Source organism: Nycticebus coucang, chromosome 15 (assembly GCF_027406575.1).
Source record: "Nycticebus coucang isolate mNycCou1 chromosome 15, mNycCou1.pri, whole genome shotgun sequence".
Classification (NCBI taxonomy): Eukaryota; Metazoa; Chordata; class Mammalia; order Primates; family Lorisidae; genus Nycticebus; species Nycticebus coucang.
Genome location: NC_069794.1, coordinates 79,991,451 through 80,016,607, shown reverse-complemented (window position 1 = coordinate 80,016,607; position 25,157 = coordinate 79,991,451). Strand labels below are relative to the sequence as shown.

At 41.4% G+C, this 25,157-nt stretch overlaps 1 protein-coding gene across 6 annotated transcripts in view; it reads right to left on the bottom strand.

Annotated features, from left to right (window-relative positions):
- The window catches only part of MTUS2 (microtubule associated scaffold protein 2), a 749,188-nt gene that overhangs the window by 66,704 nt on the left and 657,327 nt on the right, over positions 1-25,157 (bottom strand). Inside the window, exon 1 of one of the 6 annotated variants that reach the window (XM_053563405.1) lies at positions 12,712-13,192. The exons of the other annotated variants lie outside the window; for them this stretch is intronic. Within the exon in view, the coding sequence (XP_053419380.1) occupies positions 12,712-12,765 (54 nt within the window). The 5' untranslated portion in view covers positions 12,766-13,192. Of the gene's footprint in view, positions 1-12,711; positions 13,193-25,157 lie in introns of those variants that run through there. 6 annotated transcript variants of the gene reach the window in all.

The window sequence follows — 25,157 nt, the reverse complement described above, 5'->3', positions numbered from 1 at the left end:
ACAAAGCCAAGTCTGACTCATTCATTTGTATCACATTCAAATGGCACAGCTTGCAATAATATTAATAATACCCGCGGCTGTGCTTTTTTTTCTCTAGATGACAGTCTTCTTTCTCATCTTGCAATGATTTTTTTGTATGTTTATGTCCCACATATTAACCTACTGTCATACGTTATTATACGCTGTTAATTGTTCTCACTATTATGAGATTTTTGACCATAAAAAAGTCTGTGCTGTATTTCTCTGATGTAAATGCTTTTACCAACTGTTCCTTAAACTTACCCTTTTGTCCATACGTGGTTAGCTACCTAATGAATAACAAAGATCGGAGTGGAAGACTTAACAGGAAACATTTGTCTTTGTAATTAACACCAACAAGAATACTTAAGGTTTCCAAGTTTTTTGTTACACTATCAGCATCCACAGAAGGAAAAAGAGGAAATCCCACACTTGAAGGATCACTTAGTGCAAAAAAATGCCATATGTAACTAAACGATGGCTAAGTTGTTTTCAAATCTAACATGTTCTGTGACATAAAATAGAGAAGTAGTGGAAAATATGCTGAATTGGGTTGTTGAGACACCATCAACAGTTTATTATGATTTTACTACTCATAATAACTAGGAAAGAGGTGCTATATAAATAAATTCTCTTCAATTTAGAGATGCCAAAAATAGAGGACTTCGAAAAAAGTCTCTGTCATTTTTTTTTTTTTTTTGTAGAGACATAGAGTCTCACTGTCCCGCCCTCCGGTAGAGTGCTGTGGCGTCACACGGCCCACAGCAACCTCCAACTCTTGGGCTTACGCGATTCTCTTGCCTCAGCCTCCCAAGCAGCTGGGACTATAGGCGCCCGCCACAACACCCGGCTATTTTTTTGTTGCAGTTTGGCCGGGGCTGGGTTTGAACCTGCCACCCTCGGCATATGGGGCCGGCGCCCTACTCACTTAGCCACAGGCGCCGCCCGTCTCTGTCATTTTATAGAAGGTATTCCCAAAGCAAACATTTCCAGAGAGGGAATTTTGGTTTAAAGTGAACCAAATACCTAGCTTGAATGTCATCCGGGCCTCGTGAATGTTCGTTATTAACCACGTCCACCTTTGGTCTCTGCACCTCTGATGACCCTGTGCAGGATGTGACCAGGCAGTTCTCACAGTCTTGTTGCTGAATCTACTGCATTTAGATTCGGGTAACAAGTGTACTACTTTGGGTTTATAGGTGGGTCTCGGGTTACTCAAAAGGCATTTGCTAAGCAATACCATAACATTCATAATGCCAAAAATATAGCCCTATTTTGCGTGGCTCACGCCTGTAATCCTAGCACTTGGGAGGCCAAGGTCAGTGGATTGCTTGAGCTCAGGAGTTCGAGACCAGTCTGAGCAAGAGCGAGACCCTGTGTCTACTTAAATAGAAAAACTAGCTGGGCATTGTGGCAGGTGTCTGTAGTCTCTGCTACTGGGGAGGCTGAGGCGAGGAGATTACTTGAGCTATGACTCCACGGCACTTAACCCAGAGCAACAAAGTGAGACTCTGAAAAAGAAACAAACAAAAAAAACCCAACCTGTTTTCATCCTTTGAGAGACAATGGATGCTGCTATGGTCTGAATGTTTGTGTCTTCACGCTAAATTCATACATTGAAATCCTAACTCCCAGGGTGATAGTATTGGGAGGTGGTCAGGTCCTGAGCTCTCATACATGGGTTCAGTGCCCCTATAAAGGGAGCCTGGAGAGCAGGCCTGCCCCTTCTGCCCTGCAAGGGTACAGCAAGAAGAGGTCACCGAGGAGAGAGTGGCTTGCACCCCACACTGGATCTTCCTCCGCCTAAACCTTGGACATCCCAGCCTCCAAAAATGTGAGAAAGAAGTTTCTGTTGTGCGACCCAATTTATGGTATTTTCTGATAGCAGCTTGCACAGACTAAAACCCAACAGATCAACCCCTCCCCCATCCCATGCTTGGCGCTGTCTCCTTCCCAGTAATACAAGGTTCCCCCATTCAGGGCTGGACAAGGACCCCTTTTTCCAGGTCTAAACAAACAGATTTCTTTTTTCTCCAAACTGTACTCTTGTAATACAAGCAAGACTAGAGAAAAGCAGTTTTGCCAGTATTTCAGGTAAGCCGGCCTCTTCTGAAGTCGGCTCTCTGCAGCTTTTGCCCAAGGCCAGAAAGACATTCACTAGTTAACACACTCATTCAATAATCAACATTGAAAGGGTGTCTTCCCTCTGCCAAGTCCTGGCCAAGTTTAATTCTCAAGACCTCCCAGTTTACAAATGGTATATAACCCACCAGACAAAAGACCCACGTGGGACCTCCCACTTGGGTCTCACCCCTCTGCCAGAGGCTCTGGTGGTTTTCCATTCCTTCCGTATTCTTTTCTATCTGATAAATCCTATCTTATCACTGATCTGTCCGGTAGTGGGTTCATTCTTTAAATCTCCAAGACCAAGGACCTACTGAAGAAAGAAATTCCATCAATATCAGCCCATAGCATCTTTTGCTTTCCCTGAATTTCAAGGCTAGCAATTACACCGAGTGTGTATTTTTAATTATGAAATGAAGTTACCTCAATGCCCACTGCATGAGGTTGTGATGAAGGTTAAATAAATTAAGACATGTGATGTACTTAGAATAGTGTTCAGCACTGAGTAAGCTCATGCACATGTTAATTGTTGTAGTTTTGCTATTTTGTGTTATTTCATGAGCAACTGGATAATATCCTACATATAATAGGTGATTTTCCACATTAATTATCTAAATATGTTCAGAATTTCCATATGAGCCTTATGCTCTGATTTTTAAAGCATCTACCTGGTCTTCTCTGATTTTATGCTAAATTTTGATTTGCTTCAAAGACTGGGAAACCCAGAACAGGAAAATCATCCCAACCAGGTACAACCAACTTCTTACTATAGGTATTTTGGGGAGGATTAATTTCAGTATTTACCTTAGAATAATCTTATAGTAAAAAAACTAACTGCTTTCCACTATCATGAATAATTCTAAACACTCTTAATTCCTCAACACAGCCACAGGACTCAAATACTATTCTCATCAGTCCAGAAACAGCATTTCCACGGTGCTTACTCTCAGAGCCAGGAGAGTAGCAAAGGCATAGACCAGGCCAGATAGTGAGCAACCAGAATGTAACAAAAATAACAAACTAACTCTCCTTTCTAACCCAAAGCCAGCGTTTGCCTCTGTTCCCAGGAGTGGCCCCCTGTTGGATGTCAACATATCATAACAAATCAGCCTGTATTTTCCAGCCACAGAAAAATCAGGCATTTGGGGAAGGAGCGGCTGAGAGCCCTGTGAGTGGGACAGGCATGCTTAGGACAGGGCTGACTGGGGAGGAGATTGTTTCTTTTCTTTTCTTTTTTCTAAGCTCTTGGGCTTAGGCGATCCTCTTGCCTCAGCCTCCTGAGTAGCTGGGACTATAGACACCTGCCACAACACCCGGCTATTTTTTTGTTGCAGTTTGGCCGGGACCGGGTTTGAACCCACCACCCTTGGTATATGGGGCCAGCGCCCTACTCACTGAGCCACAGGCGCTGCCCAAAGGAGATTGTTGGTGATGACCTTCAGAGGTGAATCCCTTTGCCTTGGTGGGCAGGCCTTCCCCACCCATCTGTCACTTTAGGACAGCGGTTCTCAACTAGTGGGTCGTGACCCCTTTGTAACAATGAAAATACATGGTGGCTTTAGGAAGGTTGAGAACCACTGCTTTAGGAGAAACATAAATAAGATTGAGGGGAATGAAGTGAGAGAATAAAACATAAGAAGAAAAGAAATGGAAGGGATGGTAAGAGAGAGAGACTGAGAAGTAGGAAGGAAACGGAAGTGAGCGTAGAGACCTCCTACCATCTCCATTTAGGGAAGCAGAGGCCATGGAAAGAGGTCTGAAGACGGAATGCAGATGGCCCCACTGCCTCATTCACACCCTTCTTCAAACTCAGGATATAAAATCACCTGGCTTCAGGCGGCGCCTGTGGCTCAGTGAGTAGGGCGCCGGCCCCATATACCGAGGGTGGCGTGTTCAAACCCGACCCCGACTGAACTGCAACCAAAAAATAGCCGGGCGTTGTGGCGGGCGCCTGTAATCCCAGTTAGTCGGGAGGCTGAGGCAAGAGAATCGCTTAAGCCCAGGAGTTGGAGGTTGCTGTGAGCTGTGTGATGCCATGGCACTCTACCGAGGGCCATAAAGTGAGACTCTGTCTCTACAAAAAAAAAAAAAAAAATCACCTGGCTTCAAACTAGTCACTAAGTGTCTGCCAAAGATAAGCAAAGAACCTGATGGCTAAAATGTCAAGGAAAGGGACTAAACTCTGGTAAGTTCTGGCCAATATTGAAACTCTGGTAAGTTCTGGCTAAATGTCATTTACTAATTACTCAGGGTTATTTATGCTAACATTTACCAAACACTCTCTGTGGTCCAGCCCTATGTCCGGTAAGCCTTTGACCTCATTTATACCTTCAAATACCCCAGAGACCCTGGATTTTCTTTCCTTTTATGCAGTTGGACACTGGGGCTCTTTGGTGAAGTGCACAACCCACAGAGGCAGGAGTTTTCACCCATCATCTGCACTGTTCATCAAACACGAACACACCAAGAATCTCTCCTCCTATTCATACTTAGATGTAACATCAGGATTCAAATATCACTGATCCTCCGGTGGGTCTGAGCACTTATTACCACAAAGCTTTTCAGGTCTCAGATCCCAACTCCTCTGTCTCAATGGAACAATTTTCTGGCTGCATTCACACTCCACCCCACAGCTTGAACTACCTGTGTTTGTCCTTGGTGTTGATCTGTGGGTTATATGTTGGTACGTTTCCAGCATTTGGGCCCACTGTACTATTGCCTGCACAGACTGTAACTTCTGATAGGACAGCTATTTAGTTTTTCCCAACAGCCTCTAGAAGGACACTTTCTGATGGCCTCTGAATATGTTCTGCTAAGATGCTGGCAAGGCTCACCTCTGCCTCACTGAGGCCAGCCTGGGCAGCTTGGCACAGCCCTTCTTTCTTAAGTGCTTGTTTTTTGAAATGGTATCAAGTCTTCTAATTTATGAATTCTCTGCATCAAGTAAGTTACTTTTTGCTTCCTGAAAGCCAAACCAGAATGATGTAATGCTACCCTGCAATGAAATGAGTCAACTGCTCTGTGATTGCAGGAACATTGTTCCTTAGGCAAGAGGTGAACTTAAAGGAACCTTCCACTCATGGCTCCTTGCCTCAAAAAGTTATCCATCTAGCCACCATGGTGCAACAGAATCCAGCGTAGCCTTACAAAACCCTTAGTTCTGTCAAACACCAAGGACTACATTTGAAAGGACATCAAATCACCATTCCCCTTCATTCCCCAACCTAAGTCAGGTCCAGGGTGATGACACCATGGGATGACTGAAATATGAGCAAGGCCTCCCCTCACAGCCCAGGGTTGGATCGGTGCTTCTCTAAATGGGGGATGAGTGGAAAATTCCTAACTGGTGCCAAGTACGTGAGCTCCTGTTTCCACTCAAGTGGACTAAAAATAGAACTCAGTATTAACCATCCAAACTATCCTGGTGATACAGTCCAGAAACTGCAAAGCCTTAAGAAGGCCATTCTTCTAAAATTTCTGTTTATTCTATGACAGGCTTAACTGGAAATGGACATTTAGGGAACATTTATCCAAGTTCTAATCCAGCAGCTGCATCTTCTTAGCTGCCTCTTTTATTGGACTACGTACCTCTTCCCTTTGCACTCTGAGTTCTCTATTCATTTCAGCATGATATATATCTTATTTACAGGTGGAGTGAACAAGATACAAGATGAGTTATTCTGAACCATCCAAGTGACTCCCTACACCTCTTACCCCAAATATACCATTGTAAGTTGGCTACAGTGAAGCTTACCCTTCCTTTTAGACATGGTTCCCAATGCTAAGGCCCTTCACATCTCATGGAAGGTGCTGCCTTTCCCCTTTCCTAGCTAGAGAAGCCTGGCAAAGCAGGAAAGTTACTAGTCATGCCACTAACCTCAAGCAACTGGATGTGTGGCCTGCCAAGCAAGCCTGCCACACTCTGTTATTTTAACATGTGTGGTCAATGGGAGTTATGCCTTCAGAAGGTTGATGCTACTGGTGAAGATGGTGGAAATTAGGAAGTGAAGATGCCTCCCCTGATTAGCATCACTGGTGTGACTCTATACCTACGCATCAGCCACCTATGCCCCTCCTCAAAGTAGAAACCAGTAGCACAGTCTGCTTATTATCAAAACTGAATGCTGGGTGAATCTGAGGTGCTTTCACCCCAATTAATCCCAAAATAGGAAATTTATATGAAATAACATACACTTACTGAGTGCCTACTCTGTGCCAGACACGGTGCCAAGCACAACATTTTGGCCTTCAAGGAGCTTGTTTCCCAGAGAGTCAGTGAATGGGTAAGCAATTACAAAACAACTTGACCTAACTCAATAGGGCAAGGCTGTCCTAGAGATTTAATCTGAGAACAGAAGATGGATAAGCAAGAGGGCGTGGAGAGAGCACCCCAGGCAAAGGCCAAGAAGACCAGGGATGCAAAACAGCTCCAAGGACTTTCTGGGAGCCTCTGCCAGCCCACTCCCCCACTCCTGTTTTCTCTCCAGCTTTCTGCCTTTCGTCTGTGATATGCCCTACACTCCCCTTGCGTCACTACAGGGGGTACTGAGGACAATTTGATAAAGTTCGCTATCATTCTAAGCATTTTTATTAGCTTCTTCTTCCTTATCCGAGTTTTTGTTAAAGAAGAGACATATATCTATACATGTATATGTAAACTAAAAAATATATGCGTAAGCCCAGAGACTCCCAACTAATCTTTCCTGTATTTTTAGCCTGCTCTGGAACCGGTGCAGATCAGAAAAATCCAACCATGTGAGCCAACCATATTTTTCCAAGCTAGACAAAAAAACTACACATGGGATTAAGAGATCTATGGAATTCTGGTCTTCCAGTAAACATCCAGACCTTTTTTACTATGAACTTTAAAATTCCAGTGTGACACACGTACACACTAAATCGCAAAGAGGTTAAAGAATTTTTCATTCTTCCCCCCAAACGATACTGCTTTTCACTCCGGGCTCTGTGAGTTTAGGTTAGGGCTTAAATCAGCATAGCAGAACTTTGTCTTAAACGGTAAACACTACCCTTGCATTGTCAAAATGAACCAGCCATAAGGTGACAGCAACAGAACACGTCTTCAGAGTTGTTTTCATACCAGCTTTTGTGGAGACCGCCTTCACTTCAGTATTAGTATTATCAAGACTGACCAGATTATGTGGCTCTGTGGAAAAATCCCCTGAGAGGTGGACTGACCTTTTGTTTTCATTTCAGTTATTACAGCTCTGAGGCAGCACTGATACCATGTCTTGAGTTAATCAGTAAGTATTATTTCTTTCACATATAATTAACACCAAGGCCTCTGCGTTTTTATATAATGATGTGCTTTTCTACTCTGAAATGTAACTTAATATAGCTGGTCAAAAACAAAGTATCCTTCACATTTAATACTCTTCAATACATTTCAGTGTCTACCTGTGTGAAAAATGAGCAAAGTAATACCTTGTATTAAAAGAAATCAGGATGACTAAATTTAAAAATGCACAATTTTAGCCTTTGCCCTTGTGCTTGTGGGGAAGAGTTACTGGTTAAAAAATATCTAGATATCCCCAAAGGCTGTTGTTAATAAGGGAGTATCATACCATACCTGGATTACTAATGAGCAACTGGGAAGGACAGAGATTAATGGGGCCAAGGAGAAGAAATGCCAATTCAAAGAAGCAATGCTGGGAAATTCTAGATCTTAGAGTAAGTGCAGGAGAAAGGAATATTAGCCAGTACTCTGATTTTTAATCCTAAACAGATTAAATGTATCACTTAAGAAGTCTCTTGACCCTTCTAGATTCTATCTTCCTCTAATCACCTGCCCAAATTTACTATTGTCAGAGCATCCCCCCCATACCCACATACCCGCACACCCGTATAACATGTGAGCTGCCCTCTCCCAACTCCCACCCCTACCAAGAATTTAGAGAAAAGGTAAGTAAGACTAGCCTCTGAGATTATAATCAACACATAAAAGGTTAGGGTAGAGATACGCAAAAGGAGATATCTCTAAGGGAGGGATAATACCTAAACCAGCAAGACTTGGCCTCAGATTCAGTTTATTAACACCTTTGAGAAAGAACAAGTCCATTCCAAGGAGAGTTGGACACCAAAGAAAGCTTAGAAAAGGCAGTCAGCAGGGCCAGTAACAATCACACAGCCTTCTCAAGCCCATTTTAGGTGGTGGGGACAATGGGACATGGACCCACCAGGTTCTGCAGCCTCCGGATTCTTTAAGTAACATAACTTGCTGGCTTAGATTCCACTCTCATCAAAGCTTGTTATGAAGCTAGACTTCTGACTCTTAAAACAAATAACATGTTTACTGGCTTGTTATTGTTTGCTCGTCATTATACAGTAGAACCTCTGTAAGTTAACCACCCAAGGGACTGTAAGAAACTGGCCAACACAGGCAGGTGGTCAACATAAGGAACTAGGCCTATTGTATTAATAGGTACATGTGGTGCATGTCCAGTTTATGAAAATTAGGTCCCTTAAGGAGGTGGTCACTGTAGGGCGGTGGCCAGCTATGGAGGTCCTAATGTATTTTTTTTCTGAGACAGAGTCTCACTCTGTCACCCTGGGTATAGTGTATCACAGCTCACAGCAACCTCAAATTCCTGGGTTCAAGTGATCCTCCTGCCTCAGGTTCTCAAGTAGCTGGACCTACAGGTGCCAGGACAATGCCCGGCTAACTTTCCTTTCCTTTTCCTTTTTTCTTTCCTTTTTTCTCCTCCTTTCTCTTCTTTTCTCTCTCAAACAATCTTCCCACCTCAGCATCCCAGAGTGCTGGGATTACAGGCGCCTGTATTTCTTACTATTACAAAGCAAGCTGACATTCTAGTTTACCCAGGTAGCTTAATTCTCTTAATAACTCAACAATGCTAACAACGATCAACGTAAGGAGTTTAAGAAGGAGTTTCTGTGCATATAGAGAGCTGCGGGTTCCATCCAGCACCATGTTGAACCCGCATGGGAATGAACCCTTTGGGATCCATCTGGGTGTCTGATGGCCTTCCTGGGTCATACCATCCCTTTCAAAATACCTGTAGATGAGTTTTTTCACAGATTGCATCTTTGCTCAAAAAGCCCACTTTTATTAACTCAAGTTAGAAAACCTGGGCAAGTTAAAAAACCTTTCAGGCTGACAATTTCACCCATAGTCCCTACAGACTGTATTTCCTGCTGTGTTTGTAAGATTTCCTCTCTTACATTGCATCAAAATTGGGCTAAGCCATCTTTCCTCCTGTACTCCTTGCTTGGAATAAATTCCTTCTCTTCAGTTTAATAAAATTCCAACTCAAAGCATAATTCATGTTTTACTTTTTCCAAGAAAGCTCACCTATGGTTCTAGCCTAATTTCTTCTAAACTCCAGAAACAGGGGCAGCACCATGTGGCTCAGTGGGTAGGGCACAGGCCCCATATACTGAGGGTGGAGGGTTCAAACCCCGCCCCGGCCAAACTGCAACAACAAAAAAAAGCCGGGTGTTGTGGTGGGCACCTGTGTTCCCAGCTGCTCGGGAGGCTGAGGCAAGGGAATCGCCTAAGCCCAGGAGTTGGAGGTTGCTGTGAGCTGTGTGACGCCAGGGCACTCTACCGGGGCGATAAAGTGAGACTCTGTCTCTACAAAACAATAAATAAATAAATAAAAATAAATTCCATAAACAAGTATGGTCAGTACAACGCAACTTTCACTTCACTTACTTACATCCCAGTTTTGCGTTCATGCCCAGTTGCTCTGTATGCGTTATTGCTGCCTACCCTACTTGTGATTTCTCTGGACGAAGCAGGACAACCAAACTCATTATTGGTAAACCACACAAGGCAGGGCATGCCTTTTAAGAGTTCTTTGCTCGTCCCCATAGTAACTAGGCACAGATAGGTTTTTATAAGTTGGATATATATAAGCACAAATAGCTTTAAAAAACCATTTAACAGGTTTTTTTTTTCCCCCTCCATTTTATACTCTAAGATTCTAGTGTCCCCTAATGATCCAACACTAAATCAGCATCGAACTACAGCCCCACCTCTGAAACTGATTACTCGGAGAGTCTCTTTAATTGCCCCACCATGTTTTCCAGGGCATCTTTTGTAGTACTATGATGGAACTGTTAATAAAATTTGTTTTTATTTCTGAAAATAAAGTTTTAGAGTTTGTATCTATACAAAGTTCTGTGGAAGTTTTTTCTTTTTTCCCTTTTTTTAAGGTTTATTATGCTAGGCTCAGTGATGCAAAGTACAGAAACAACTCTATCAACAATTTTATCAGGCTTCTTGTTGTCTATGTTAATGTTGGGCTTGTCAGAGGTGATTGACAGACTGAAGGATTTTATTGTGGGGTTTGGAGGAGTACTGATTTCTAAGTTTGAGGTTGGAGTGGAATCCTACAGTGCTCCCAACATACAACTTTGGGCTCCTAGCCCAGTAGCTAGGTGACATCAGATAAATAAATGATTTTGGCATATTGCTTGTCAAGTGATCTTGAAAAGCATGTATAAAACAATGCCTTTTTCTTATTTAAAAAAAGCAAGTCCTCACTTCCTTAAAAGAACACCTATGAACATGTATCTGTAAAAACTCATATAGGAAGACTATTCAGAAATATGGCAAAAAAAAGTCAAAAACTGTGAGTGTGAACAAGATGAAAAAGTTCATAAATAACATTTTAAAGTTTTCGCCAGTAAAGAATAGTATTGAGTTTGAAGTTTCAAAGCAAAAACATTTAGCAGTTACTTAAATATCACACAGGTAAAGAGATGAAATGGTATTGAATTATCTTCTAAAATCTCTTCAAGCATGACATAGGGAAAATTATTTTCAAGAACCTGATTTGAAAGAAATCAGAGAAACAGATTTACTTTAAAATATACTTTTTCCAACAAAAAGGCCTACATATTATAGCCTCTACCTCTAGAACTTTTGTACCAGGGTTTAGAAATAAGAACTTAAGTGTATTGTTGTATATGTAGAAAATCTTTCTCTTTTATTGTAAGTACTGTTGGAAATTTCCCTTTAACATCTTTTTGTGACTTTTCTTTAAAAATAATTGAATCATTTTGATGTTGGATTTGTAGACAATATTGTATAACATGCAAATGTTTTACATATCTATTTGTTAAAAGCACATAATCGTGTATATAAATATTTTAGTTCATGTTCATGGTAGCAAAAGCCAACTCCATTGAAGTAGTTATTTCTTTTTTTTCTTTTCTTTTTTTTTTGAGACAGAGGCTCAAGCTGTCACCCTGGGTAGAGTGCTGTGTCATTACAGCGCACAGCAACCTCCAGCTCCTGGACTCAAGAGATTCTCCTGCCTCCGCCTCCCAAGTAGCAGGGACTACAGGCGTCTGCCACAATGCTCAGCCATTTTTTGGTTGCAGCCATCATTGTTGTTTGGCCGCTCTGGCTGGATTTGAACCCTCCAGCTCAGGTGTATGTGGCCGGCGCCTTAACCGCTTGAGCCACAAGCACTGAGCCTGAAGTAGTTATTTCTATTGGAACAAAAGTGCTAAATGGCTTTTAAGGTATCAGTTTAATTTTCTTAGGTGGTTTGTAACTTTAGGTCAAAGTTCATTAGCAGGACTGGTAACTAGATGTTCCCAAGTGGCTGCCTTGTTATGAGTTTTATATTAAGCCATGTATTTTCCTATGCCTGGTCACACACTATATCGCCAACCATCTAGAAGATAGCTCATCTCATGGGCAGAAAGGAGGCAATTTCAACCCCCTGGGAAATTCCATTCCACGCATCTTTGAGAAATCCAAACGTACATGGTAATAAAAAATATAACAGAAACAAGAGTTCTTGTCCTCTGATTTCTACACTTGATCTACACCAAAAGGCCGAGAAGCGATGTCCACTGATTTCTAGCAGTGAAATTAAAAGCATAACCTAATCCCTCTGCAAGCTCACAGAGTAGGCAAATGTCAAAAGCAAAGAAAGGCTTTGTGTCAGAACTGCTACACAATTCTCTCTAGTACTCTATTTTCAGTTCCCTGGCTGTGAATTTTTCTTCCCTGTGAAGACATGAACACACCCTCAGACTCTCTGTGGCTCTTTTAAGTTTTCACCTCTGTGTTATCCATCCCTCTGAGATGCAAAATACAGAGAGAAAAACTACACAGGTGTACTTTCTTCTCTGATGTTAAGAATATAAATTACAAGGACGGATGCTGTTTTTATGGACGCTGGTAAACTTTCAAAGTTAGCCCTTGGCAAAGAACGAGCCTAGCTAATCTAAATTCCCCCACTGGACCGTTTTCGGTTTCGCAGGTACATTCAAATACATAAAGAATATTCCAAGGATTTCTCCGTGGTTTGGATTTCAGGAGAATGCAACAGTTACATTTGAGACTGCAGGAATAAAGAATTATGTAAGGCACTGCAGAGTATGTGAGATCAAATGTTTCCGTGAACACCACTCACAATTCAGTACATTGGAACGAGTAAACGGAGCCTCCGGCTCACCAACAAAGCGCACACGCATGCTAGGGGGACAGGGACGGAGGTGGCTGGCTCGCTGCTTTCTCTCTGTCCTTGCAAAGGAGGAAGGGGAAGAAGAGAGAGAGGGAAGGCAAAGTACCGTCTTGTCCAGGCACTGAAGGCAGTTATAAGGCTTGCAGCAGCAGTGGCCCATCCCGGCAGCAGGCTGGCTGGCACGGGGACCTCCTCCATTCAACGTGTCAGCGGGCAACTCCGGAGCCGAAGGACCGGCACGCACCACAGGGGCGCGCCGATGCCGGGAGCTGTCACAACTTCCATGTGGTCCCCTCGGCTACCTTATTTCTCCTAATAACTCCAGGAATCCGGGAGTCGGAGGAATGCGAGGGGGAGGCGAGCAGAGCAGCGGCGATGGGATTCGGCAGCCGGAGAACCGGCGGGCGGGGAGTGAGGAAGGGAGGGGACAGGCGGGCGGGTGGGTCACTTTGCCCCTGGAATCCTCAGGATGAGGCAGATCAATAGTCGGAAGACAACGCAGCATTTAGCAGCGCCATCCCCCTAGGAGGACAGCCCGCCGGCTCCCAGGCAGCCGCTGCGGCCTCCCGGGCCGGCTGCGCCCCCGCCGCGTCCACATCCCCGCAGAGCGCGCGCGAGCGCACAAAGGCGGCCCGGGCTCCGGGGACGCGGCCGGCACCACGGCGCGCCCGGGGCTTGGCTGTGTTCAAGACCTGGCTTTATTGTTCAGAGAAGGGAAGATATTTATAATCCTGATGTATATAGCCTCTCCTCCCAGGAAACGCCTCTCAGGGTATTTGTTGCTAAGGAGGACCCATTTTCAAATGTGCAGGTCGCCAATTTTTATTTTTATTTTTTGGCCTTATCTGATAAAATCTTCATATTTGACATACAATTGTGAAATCACACAAACCATTCGAGTGACTTCAATAATTAAAATTGGGATCTGGGATATATTTCTCCTAGGCAAATGGGCATAATAGCTTTAGAGAACTTGATCTTGGCAATTTGTAATTCTTCGAACAGTTAAAAATCAACAAAGAAAGGCGGGAAGCAAAGGTTTATTAAAAAAACTTTTTTTTCAAGAGAGAATTGGTATTTAAAATATGTTTATGTAATCCTGAAAGTAAAAGACGCAAATACGTACAAGATTAATTTTATATGTTGTTACCTCAGAGGAGAAATGCTGAAATTTATCATCTACAGAAATATGCAACTATATTTCGCCCACTAAATTTGCTTAATGCTACAGAGACAATAGTTGATTTTACTAATTTAACTGAGATTTCCAGGCAGATTTTAATTAAGTAGTATAGGTTATTTAGATTCCTTTGGAGAGAGGAGAGAATATTTGGTGATCAAATAGGCATGGACTGGATATGTTTGCCTTAAACTTGAAAGAATAAGCTCAAATTTTTCTTTAAAGGTAACAGGTAAATTAGCATATTCCTTTAGAAAGGCAATTTGGGCTGGGAGTGATGGCTCACGCCTGTAATCCTAGCACTCAGGGAGGCCTCCGTGGATGGATTGCCTAAACTCACTGGTTCTAGATCAGCCTGACCAAGGTCAAGATCCAGTCTCTAAAAATAGCCCAGTGTTGTGGCTGGTACCTGTAGTCCAGCTACTTGGAAGGCTGAGGCAAGAGAATCATCTGAGCCCAGGAGTTTGAGTTTGCTGTGCGCTATGATGCCAGGGCACTCTACCTAGGGTGACAAAGTGAGACTCTGTCTCAAAAGAAAAAAAGAAAGGCAATTTGTACCTATTAAAATATAAAATGTACATATACCTTGACCTAACATTTCCATGTATAAACTACAATAATATGAATATGAAAGCAGATATGCATAAAGATATTCAGTTCAGCATTGTCCTTAATAGCATAAAAATGGGAAATACTTTAGATTTCCAATACCTTTATATTTCATGGAAAGATGATAACCCTGAGTGAGAAAGCAAACTTTTATAAAGAACAAAGTGAATGTAGACCTTTGTATATGTTTGGAGGAAAGCTTTTGAAAGATACACATTGTGTGTGTAATGGCAGCCAAACCTAGAGAAATAGAAAACAGGAGGGAGCAAATTTCCACTTCTGACCTTCTTGCTAGCTTGTTTTATTTTTATTGGTGTAAAACAAAAACTTCCAGGACAAAGGCAAAGACCCCCTATTCTGGGCTTTTGATGTCAGGGGGTCCAGAGCCGGTTCTGTCTCATACAGGCGTTGGTATCTTAGCAGTAAGCTTTGGCAGACCTCTCAGAGGGAGAGAGGCTCACAGTACCTGGAGCTTGCCTGGGCTGAGAGCTGTTCTTGGGCTTTTGAAATCTCTATGACAAAAACTATGTTGTAAGAAGTGGTGGCTTGGTACACCCATGTTCACAGCAGCATTATTTACAATAGCCCAATAGCCCAAAGCAACCTATGTCCATCAGCAGACGAATGGATAAACAAAATATGGTTTACATGTACAATGGAGTATTAGTCAGCCTTTAAGAGAAAGGAAATTCTGAAATATTCTACAACATGGATAAACCTTGAGGACATGAGGCTAAGTGAAATAAGCCAGTCACAAAAGGCCCAACATTGTATGATCCCATTGACATGGGGTGTGTAGAGAGACCAGATTCTTTCAGCAAGCAAAACAGTTGATGCCAGGAGCTGGGGCAGGGGAGAAGGAGGAGTTCAATGGATAGAGAGCTTCAGTTGTATAAGATGAAGAGAGTTCTGGAAGTTGGTTCCACTACAGTGTGAATGTACAGATGGTCCTGACTTACAGCAGGGCATTTTAGAAGCTCTCTATAAGAGCCAGACACATTCATCATGCTCCTGGATTTACCATGGGGCTATGCCCAGATGAACTCATCACAAATTGAAAATAATACTAAGTCAAAAGGGTGTTTTTGTAAACTCATCATGAGTTGAAGAGCGCCTTCAGTTAACACTGCTGAACTGTACACTTAAAAATAGTCAAGTTGTGAAATTTTTGTTATATTTTACCACAAGCAGTAGTGAGAATTCACCTTGAGGCAAACAGTTCCTGACCAACAGGAACTGTGGATTAAGTCAAGATAGAGCAAAGCCCCTATTGTGGCAGGAGCCGGAGGGAGTGGGGAGGCTCCACAAAGCCAAACTTGTCCCCATATTGATAAAAAGAATGCTTTCGTGTAAGCACAGTTGTTTTCCTGCAGATAATTGGCTTTAGGAAAGGGGATTCTTTCTACATTAGGATTTAGTTTGCACCATACCAGAAAATGACTGGTTGTTCTTCGGAGAAGTATGAGATCTTGCTAACACAGTTGCTCACTGGAGAGTAGGGTGAGACTGAAGAATCTAAGAGAAAGGTGATTTTCGGCTTCTGTTCTTGTGCACAGAGGATACCACCAGGCACGGCACTGGGGCAGGTCCTGTCCGTTCTGTACGGCATTGTGGAAATTGCGCACGTGGCCGGATCTCAGGGCAAACAACCTAGATTTTGCGAAATGTACCAGGGCCCTAGAATTGTGCCTCGTTTGTTTCCTTTACATGCTATAAAAGTTACAAATACTCTCAAACGTAGAGATAAATATAAAGACTCTTCGTATTTCCATTTCTAACATCTATCAAGATGTTGGCACATTTGATTCTTCTACCCTTTTTTAAAATACCTTTTTCTTCATACACCCATTACCCAGATTCAGCCATCACTAAGGGTTTGTTATCTTCCCTTGTCTCTTTTCTCTCTTTTTTTGTTAAAGTATTTCAAAGCAAAGCCCTATTATTTTAGTACGCATTGTTAAAAATTATAAATTAAGATATTTCCTTACACAAATTCAATGCCATTAAAACAACAAAATAGACAATATTTAAAAAAAAGAAAAAAAAATTTTTTTCTATTTGTTAGTTTGAGTGAAGACCCAAGCTAGGTTCACATATTACATTAGATTTGAAATCTCCTGGGTTTCTTATGAACAGCAAAACCCCTCCCCTCCTTTCTCTGCCACGCCATTGACTTATTCAGAAACTGGGTCAGCTACCCCATAGAATGCTCCGCATGCTGGATTTATCTCTTTGTTTCTTTGTAATGTCATTTCACTTGTTCTTACATTCCTTTCAGGGAAATTTAGCTTTCCAGTTAGAGTGAGATTCAAGTTCAAATGTGGGGCATAATAGTATCTCAGATGTGATACTGTGGGCATCATATTGCATTCCATGAGGGTGTTCCATATTTAATGATCTATCATGGGGCAGGATGTGATAGCCTCATCTCCTCTGGTGTAAAGCTCCCCATCAACATTTCTTTCATCTAATGGTTTTATCTGTTAATAATTATTACCTGAGTAGATTATTTCATTGGGTTTCGCTATGTAATGTTGTGATTATTTTTGTCTTTCTGCATTTGCGAGCTGGAATTTTTATCTGAAAAACAACTTTTCTTCATCAACTAGGGTGATGTTTTTTTGAGATACATATATTGCTGCTACATAATAATTGTACATATTTGTGGGGTACATGTGATATTTTGATGCATAAAATCTGTAATGATCAAATCAATGTAATTAGAATATCCATTAGCTCAAAGCTCAAACATGTATCGTTTCTTTGTGTTAAGAACATTCCAAATCTTCTCTCCTGGCTATTTTGAAATACACGATACATTATTGTTAACTATAGTCACTCTACCGTGCTGTCAAACACTGGAACTTATTCCTTCTCTCTAACTATTTTTTAAGAACTAGGGCAGTTTAAATTCTCAGTAATACAGTGTGTACTGAAGGACAGGGTAAATTCTTAATCATTTTCTTTTAAGAGCCAGTTCTCTAAATAAAGACTTGCTGTTGCAGCAGAACCGAATGAGGTGGTTGAGAATGTTTGTTGCCTCTCATTCCACATTATAAATTATAAACTCATAAATTTAAGATATACAATGTGTTTTAGTCAGTTGTATTTATTATCCTTTTTAGATGTTCAAGGTATCCCATCTTTTGCCCCTGGCCCTTCTTATCAGCCCCCTTTGTCTTTTGGTCTCAAGTTGTTCTCTACGTCCCTCCCTTTCTTTTCTTTCTTTCTTTTTTTTTTTTTTTGTAGAGACAGAGTCTCACTGTACCGCCCTCGGGTAGAGTGCTGTGGTGTCACACGGCTCACAGCAACCTCTAACTCTTGGGCTTACCCGATTCTCTTGCCTCAGCCTCCCGAGCAGCTGGGACTACAGGCGCCCGCCACAACGCCCGGCTGTTTTTTGTTTGCAGTTTGGCCGGGGCTGGGTTTGAACCCGCCACCCTCGGCATATGGGGCTGGTGCCCTACTCACTGAGCCACAGGCGCCGCTTTTTTTTTTTTAGTTTATTTTTTTAATTATATATATTTTAACTATAGAGTGGAAAAGCTATTTTTTTAATTCAAAATATTAAAGGGGTACAATTTTTTTTTACCATGGCTTGAGTCAGGGTGATAAATGTATCCATCACCAGATAGTGTTCATTGTACCCGTTAGGTGGGTTTTTGTTCCTCCACTTTCCCCTTTGCCTCCTGCTTGATTTCCAGTGACTTTTACGTCCCTCTGTGCACCTGTGTTCCAACTTATTAGAGATACGTGTGGTGTTTTTTCCATTCTTGAGATACTTTCATTAGTATAATGGTCTCCAATTCCTTCCAAATTGCTACAAAAGGAATTCATTCATATTAAAAAGTCCAAAAACAATAGATGCTAGTGTGAATGCAGAGAGAAAGGAACTCTGGTAGGACTGCGAACGAGTACAACATCTATGAAAACCAGTATGGAGATCCCTCAAAGAACTCAAAGTAGGCCAACGGTTGGATCCAGCAATCCCACTACTACTAGGTATCTATCAAAAGGAAAATAAGTCATTTTATAAAAAAGACACCTCCACCTGAATGTTTTTTGCAGAACAATTCACAATTGCAAAGAGCTACAATCAACCCAACTGCCCATCAATTCATGAATATCGCAACAAAATGTGGTATATGTATCCCTAGCTTTCTGACACAACAGAATATCCTAGGCTTATCTGGCATATTTCCCCCTCTGGATCTGGAATCATCTATCTTGCTAGGTGCTCTGGTTCCTTCTAGTTAAGAGTGGTAATAAGGTACGTAGGGTGCTGTTTGTTGTCTTTTGAGGGCCATGTGGAGGTAGTAAGATTTCCTTTGTAAGAAGTGATCTTCCAGACGGTGCCTGTGGCTCAGTGAGTAGGGCGCCAGCCCCATATACCGAGGATGGCGGGTTCAAACCTGGCCCCGGCCAAACTGCAAACAAAAAATAGCCGGGCATTGTGGCGGGTGCCTGTAGTCCCAGCTACTCGGGAAGCTGAGGCAAGAGAATCGCTTAAGCCCAGGAGTTGGAGGTTGCTGTGAGTTGTGTGAGGCCACGGCACTCTACCGAGGGCCTGAAAGAGAGACTCCATCTCTACAAAAAAAAAAAAAAAAAAGAAGTGATCTTCCTACAGACACTGAAGAAGTCAGTGAAGCAATCAGGATGGGCCCTTGGGCTGTAGTGATAAGGAAACAATTCCTTTTCTTGGGGTTTTAGAAACTGGGGCCTGGATTCCAGGTAATGAAAAACCGCTCAGTGAAGTTCATCTTGAGGGAGATAAACTGGCTCCTGTAACATGGTGGCAAGCTAAGGGCCAGGTAGGGAGGTACCCTCTGAATAAAAATTCCCCAGGGAGTCCTCAAAATGCTTAGATGCCTGAAAGAAGACAACACTTCTAGAAGGCTAATAAATGGGGGTTTAGACTGTTGTGATTTAGCACAGAAGGAAACTGTGACCTCACAGACTCATGAAACTAGAGATATTATTGGCTTCCAATATTTAAAAGAGTTGGCGATGTCTTTTGTTCCTGGCATATTTTCTTGTGTTGGAATAGCAACAAGCATTTAGAAAAATCATATGAAAGCCTAATGGTGTATCTCCTTGAAGAAAACATTATGAACACTGTGTTTTGGAGCAGTAACTAATGATGAGCGTTAGCTGATGACAACAGATGCCAGGCACTATGTTTAGGGCCTGCACACACTATCTCATGTAACTCTCACAATGTGAAATAAGCACTATTATCATTTTCATTATGCAGATGAGAAAACTGAGACCCAGAGTTTGTACAACCTGTCAGGTGTAGCGTGAGGTCTGACAATTAAGTTCGTGAATTTGCTGCTGTGTGCTTACATTGGCAGCACTGTTCAAACAGCTTGGTAAGGTTTCATAACCTTGGTATACCAGTGTCCCACAGTTGTGTTCATGTCAGTGTTTGGCAGTGTCTTGCTGACCTGTGTTCATTATTGTTGCATGTTTTTATGTGCCCTTGTGAGAATGTTGGAGCTTGAGTTAGAGCAACTAACAAACATTCGTATATTTCTTGTTAAACTTGGCAAAAGTGGAAGTGAAGTCAGGGACATGTTAGTCCAAGTTCATAGAAATAATACGAATGTATGAAAGGTTTTTCTGAGGGGAGAGAAAGCATCATGGTGTTGAAAGAAGTTGAGGGACCAGTAATGAGCAGAACTGGTGAAAATATTACAAAAACTTGTTGAATTGTGCATCAAAACCATTGGCTGACTGTGAGAAGCATAGCAGACCAAGTAAACATTGATAGAGAAATAGGGAAATCTGAATTGAAAACCTGGGCCAACAACTCATGGCTCTTACATCATCATAATGCACTGGCTCATAGCACTGTCTGTGAGGGAGTTTTCAGTTAGCAAGCAAATAACTGTGTTGGAACACCCTCCCCACTCACCTGATCTCGCCTCCCAATGACTTTTTTCTTTACCATAGATTAAGCAAATATTGAAAGGAAGACATTTTGATGACACTCAGAACATCAAGGGTATATGATGACAGCTGTAATGGCCATTCCAGAAAAAGAGTTTCAAAATTGCTTTGAAGGGTGGACTAGGTGCTAGCTAGCATTGGTACATAGCTTCCCAAGGGAAGTATCTCAAAGGTGACCATAGCGATATTCAGCAGTGAGGTATGTAGCGCTTTTTCTAGAGTAAATTCACAAACTTAATTGTCAGACCTCATACAGAAAGCTAGGAAGTGAGAGAGTGGGGTGTGAACTCAGGTCAGACCCTAAAGCTTATATCCTAAGTCACTGTGCTTTACTAATTCCATTGTCCTTGTTGAGCCTTCTATCTATAAGGCCTATAGAATTGCAAGCCTATGTTATAACCTGGGTTAGGAACCTGAGCATAGGAAAATGTAAAAGGAAATTTACATGTGTTAAAGGTGTTACCCCCATAGTTTTATAGCTTGGAGGAAGAGCCTCTCTGTTTCAATGAGTTTTGTGTTTTAAATACATTTAACAGCAAATGTATGAACAACCTAAACACTGACAAAATAGAAATGAAGTGCAAGTCAATGCTAAGAGGTTCGGCTTAGTTAGCTCGGTCAGCACCCCCCCACATCCTCCAGGTCCTCTGCCCAACCTTCCCATTTGGAGTGCATTTTCTCATTCTCTGACAGAATTTCATGTCATTCTGCATGTTCTTGCACCATGACATCCTGCCTCATGGAATGATCATTTCTTATCTTTGTCTTCCCCCTCCAATATCACAGCCCCCTTGCTGTGCCCTACTCATGTTCACTCCCACAGCAACGGCAATCTGCCTTGAGAACAGGTCTCAGTGAATGTTTCCTAAGGCGATGCAGGGTGGGACTGGCAAGGAGTCAGTCCAAGTAAAGGTGCTCTGGCAGAGACATCGTGGTGGTTTTTGCTGTTTGTGAGACTTGGTATCATTTGCAGGAGGTCAAAGAGACACAAATTGTATCTCTGTCTCATTAGTTCAAAAGAAAACCATGAAAAATGATCATGAAGAGTCTGTCTTACAGACTGTCAAGGCAACCGTCTGTTTATTTTGTTTCCACTATCCAGGTTCCTTCTTTTTCCATGCGTTTAAAATATAAGCTGAAGCTCTAACACTGGATTTTAGCAAAGGAGATTGCCAGGAAAATATGCTAGCTTTAACCAAATACAATCCATCTAGACTTTAATGAGGTGAGAATGGGCTGGGATGGAAAAATACAAAACAGAAATCTTAAAAGTGGAAATGATTAGTGGGTGCAATCATCTGCATGCAGACAATAGATATTCTGAACCACCTTTGATGGAATAACCAGGATTTAGAAAACTGAGAGAAAAAAGAAGCAAATGACACATGTGCTTTTGTTCTTTGATATGTTCTTAGATGTTTGTCAAAAGAGAACTGAAGAAATGTCACTTTTCTATAATCCCCCAGTAAGAAGGTAATCTTTATTTTTTCTAGTCTGTTAGTCTTTGACAGAACTTTTTTTTTCTTACTTTTTAAGCCAGCGACTAGGATGATTGCAGGAGAGGTATCCTCCTTAGGTTTCTGTATTATATTCTGAAGAGTTGACTAATCTCAACTCTAAGAGATGTGAAATTCAAAATTAGCTTTACTAGCTAGATAAATGGGTTGGACAAGATTGGACAATTGGTTGGTGGAATCAGAATAGGGATGGGAAGCAGCTGGCAAAGCCCCAAAGAGAATTCGTCTTTTGGACATACGTTAGATGAGAAGGATGATCCCAGAAAACCATAGGCTGAGTATCAATCAACAATGTGACTACTGTGTTACAAAGAAAGAATGGAAGGGAAAAAAGGGGCAGTTTCAACATAGAGCTTAGGTAGATTTCAGACTTTTAGTTGAGTGATTTCAGGCAGGTTACTTACTCTCTCAGAACCTTAGCTGTCTCCTCTGTAAGATTGAGGCCCACTGGTATCTACCATGTAAAATTTGTGGAATTGGCTCACTGATTTGATTAGATTTAAAGATGCTAATGGCTCTATTTCCAGTAGTAAACAGGGTACTGATGTCCACAGCTGAACTGCTCATAGACATAGGCAAAATATCTGCAATCAACACTTCTTATCAACCACTTACAAGAAGCAAGGACCTGGATGACTCTCTACGTAATACTTCTAAACATTCTTGGAAAACTAATAAATTTAATGACGTTGCCTGGTTGCTCCTAATGTCACTGGACAAAGTAGTACAAGACAAGGATGTGCTCAAGGTTTCAAGTTCCCTGTTCACGTGTTGCATAACTAACCTGGAAACTTCCATGTGTGCCCTGAAGGAAAGCCTTATCCCCAATAGCTACAGGGCTGAAACCTCTGAAAGCCCCCAAATTACAGAATCTTACCCTGTAGCTGGCTGAATGACAACATGATTGAACCCCAAGCTTTGTAGAGTTTCTTTTGTTAAAGTAAAATTGCTGCTTCAGAAAGAACAGGCTCTGTAAACTGGGATAGGGATGTGCAGGAAGACCCTGACAAAGGTAAGGGCATGGAGCTCCTACCTGTTGATGGGTGTTCTTTGCCAGGGGGAGATGTCTTCCCAACTCCAACAGAAGTGGCCTTCCTCACCTCACCTCTAGTGGTATCACCCTTTCCACCTCTATTCTAAGGGCCTTAACCCTGTATGGGCTGAGGAAACTAACAGCCTCTCCAGAGGCAGCTGCCATGCAAGACAAGGTTGACCCTGCTCAGGACCTGCCCCAACCAACTCTCTTTGCTTTGGGACCTGTAACTAGAATTAAGTCTCCTGGAGATGAAGTACAAAGTGTGATTATCCAGGTGGGCCCAATGTCCTTAAATATGGGAGAGGGAGGAAAACAGTCAGTGTCAGAGAAATGTAATTTGAGAAAAACTCAATCATTGATGTCTTTGAAGATGGAAGGGGGCCATGAGGCCAGGAATGTGGTGGCCTCTAGAAGCTATTACAGACAAGAAAATGGATTTTCCCCTAGGGTCTGCAGAAATGAATGCAACCTGTCAACACTTCGATTTTGGCTCAGTGAGACCAATTTTGGACTTCTGACTCCCAAACAGGTAATAAACACGTGCTGTTTTAAGCCACTAAATTTGTAGTACTTTGTTACAGCAGTAAACAGAAAATTAGTACAAAATACTAACACAGAAATAAAGGAACTTCCTTATTGTTTTAATAATTATGACCTAATTTTGATGCTGAAACCTGATGAAGACTCTGCAAAAAAAGTAGAAAAAAGGAAAACTACAGACCACTGCAACTCATGCATACTGATGTGAAAGGAATAAATAATACATTAGCAAACAGAATCCAATACCACATAAAGAAAATAATATATTGTGAAGAAGTGGAACTCACTCCAGTATTCATGGTTGGTTCAATATTAGGAAACAAATACCGAAAGATCTAAGGGAAAAATATGATTATCTTCCTAGATGCTGAAAAAGGCTTTGACAAAAGTTCAATATCCATTCCTGTTAACAGCATTCAAGAAAATAAAGACTGAGAGATAGTTTATTAACATAATAAAATACCTTAATGTGATGAAAATCTTTAGTCTTAATATTACTATTTTATTCAATGTGCAAACACTAGAAGAATTTCCATTCGTATCAGGAATAGGGCAAGAATTCCTACTCTCTTCACCACAACTCATATTGTACTAGTGATATTGCCAATATAATTAGAAACAAGAAATTAATCAGAGGCATGAGATTTTGCATGAGAAGTAAAAAAAAACTCTTTATTTTTTATGTCATATATAGTATGAAAATATAACTGGAAAGCCCTAGGAAATAAATACCCAATGATAAAACTGACTCAAACAGTACAAGAATTGAGTAAAGTAGCAAAATAAAAAAGTAGACAGAAACCAGTATTATTCATATGCACAAGCATTAATTATTTAAAGAACATAGTAATTATAAAAATCATTTAGAGAATCCCCAATTTAAAACAGCAACAAAGAAGATTAAACATATATGAGGAAGCTGATCAAAAAATATGCAAAATTCTCAGAGAGAAATTTTATTTTATTTTATTTTATTTTTTAATTATTATTTTTTTTTTGTAGAGACAGAGTCTCACTTTATTACCCTCGGTAGAGTGCCATGGCATCACACAGCTCACAGCAACCTCCAACTCCTGAGCTGAAGCGATTCTCTTGCCTCAGCCTCCTGAGTAGCTGGGACTACAGGCGCTTGCCACAACGCCCGGCTATTTTTTGGTTTGCAGTTCAGCCGGGGCAGGGTATGAATCGGAGAGAAATTTTAAATTAGTCTGGAAAAAACTAAAGTAGACTTAGACAAATGGAAAGGATTTCCTGGAAAGATGACTCAGCATCCGAAATAAAGATGTCATTTTTTGCTAGGTTCATTTATAAGTTAATGGAATCTCAATGAAGACACCAACTAGCCTTTATGGAGTTAGACACACTGATAGTGAAGTTCAACTGGCCAAACAAACATGCAGAAATATCCAGGAAAATATTTAAAAAAGAGAATCCAAGCAGGGACTCTAGAGCTATCAGCCATTAAAACATACCACAAAGCCTTCATAATTAAAACAGGGTGGCACTGGCTTATGTATAGACCATAGATCAGTGGAATAGAATAGAAAGTCCAGAACATATGGACATAGAGAAATTTAGGATATGATACAGCAAACATCTCGAATCACTAGAATAAACTCTTTAATAAATAGTTCTCAGTAATCAATCATTTGAATAAAATTAGATCCATACCTCACAAAAAGAATGAACTCCAAATGGTAAGAGATCTAAATTTAAAA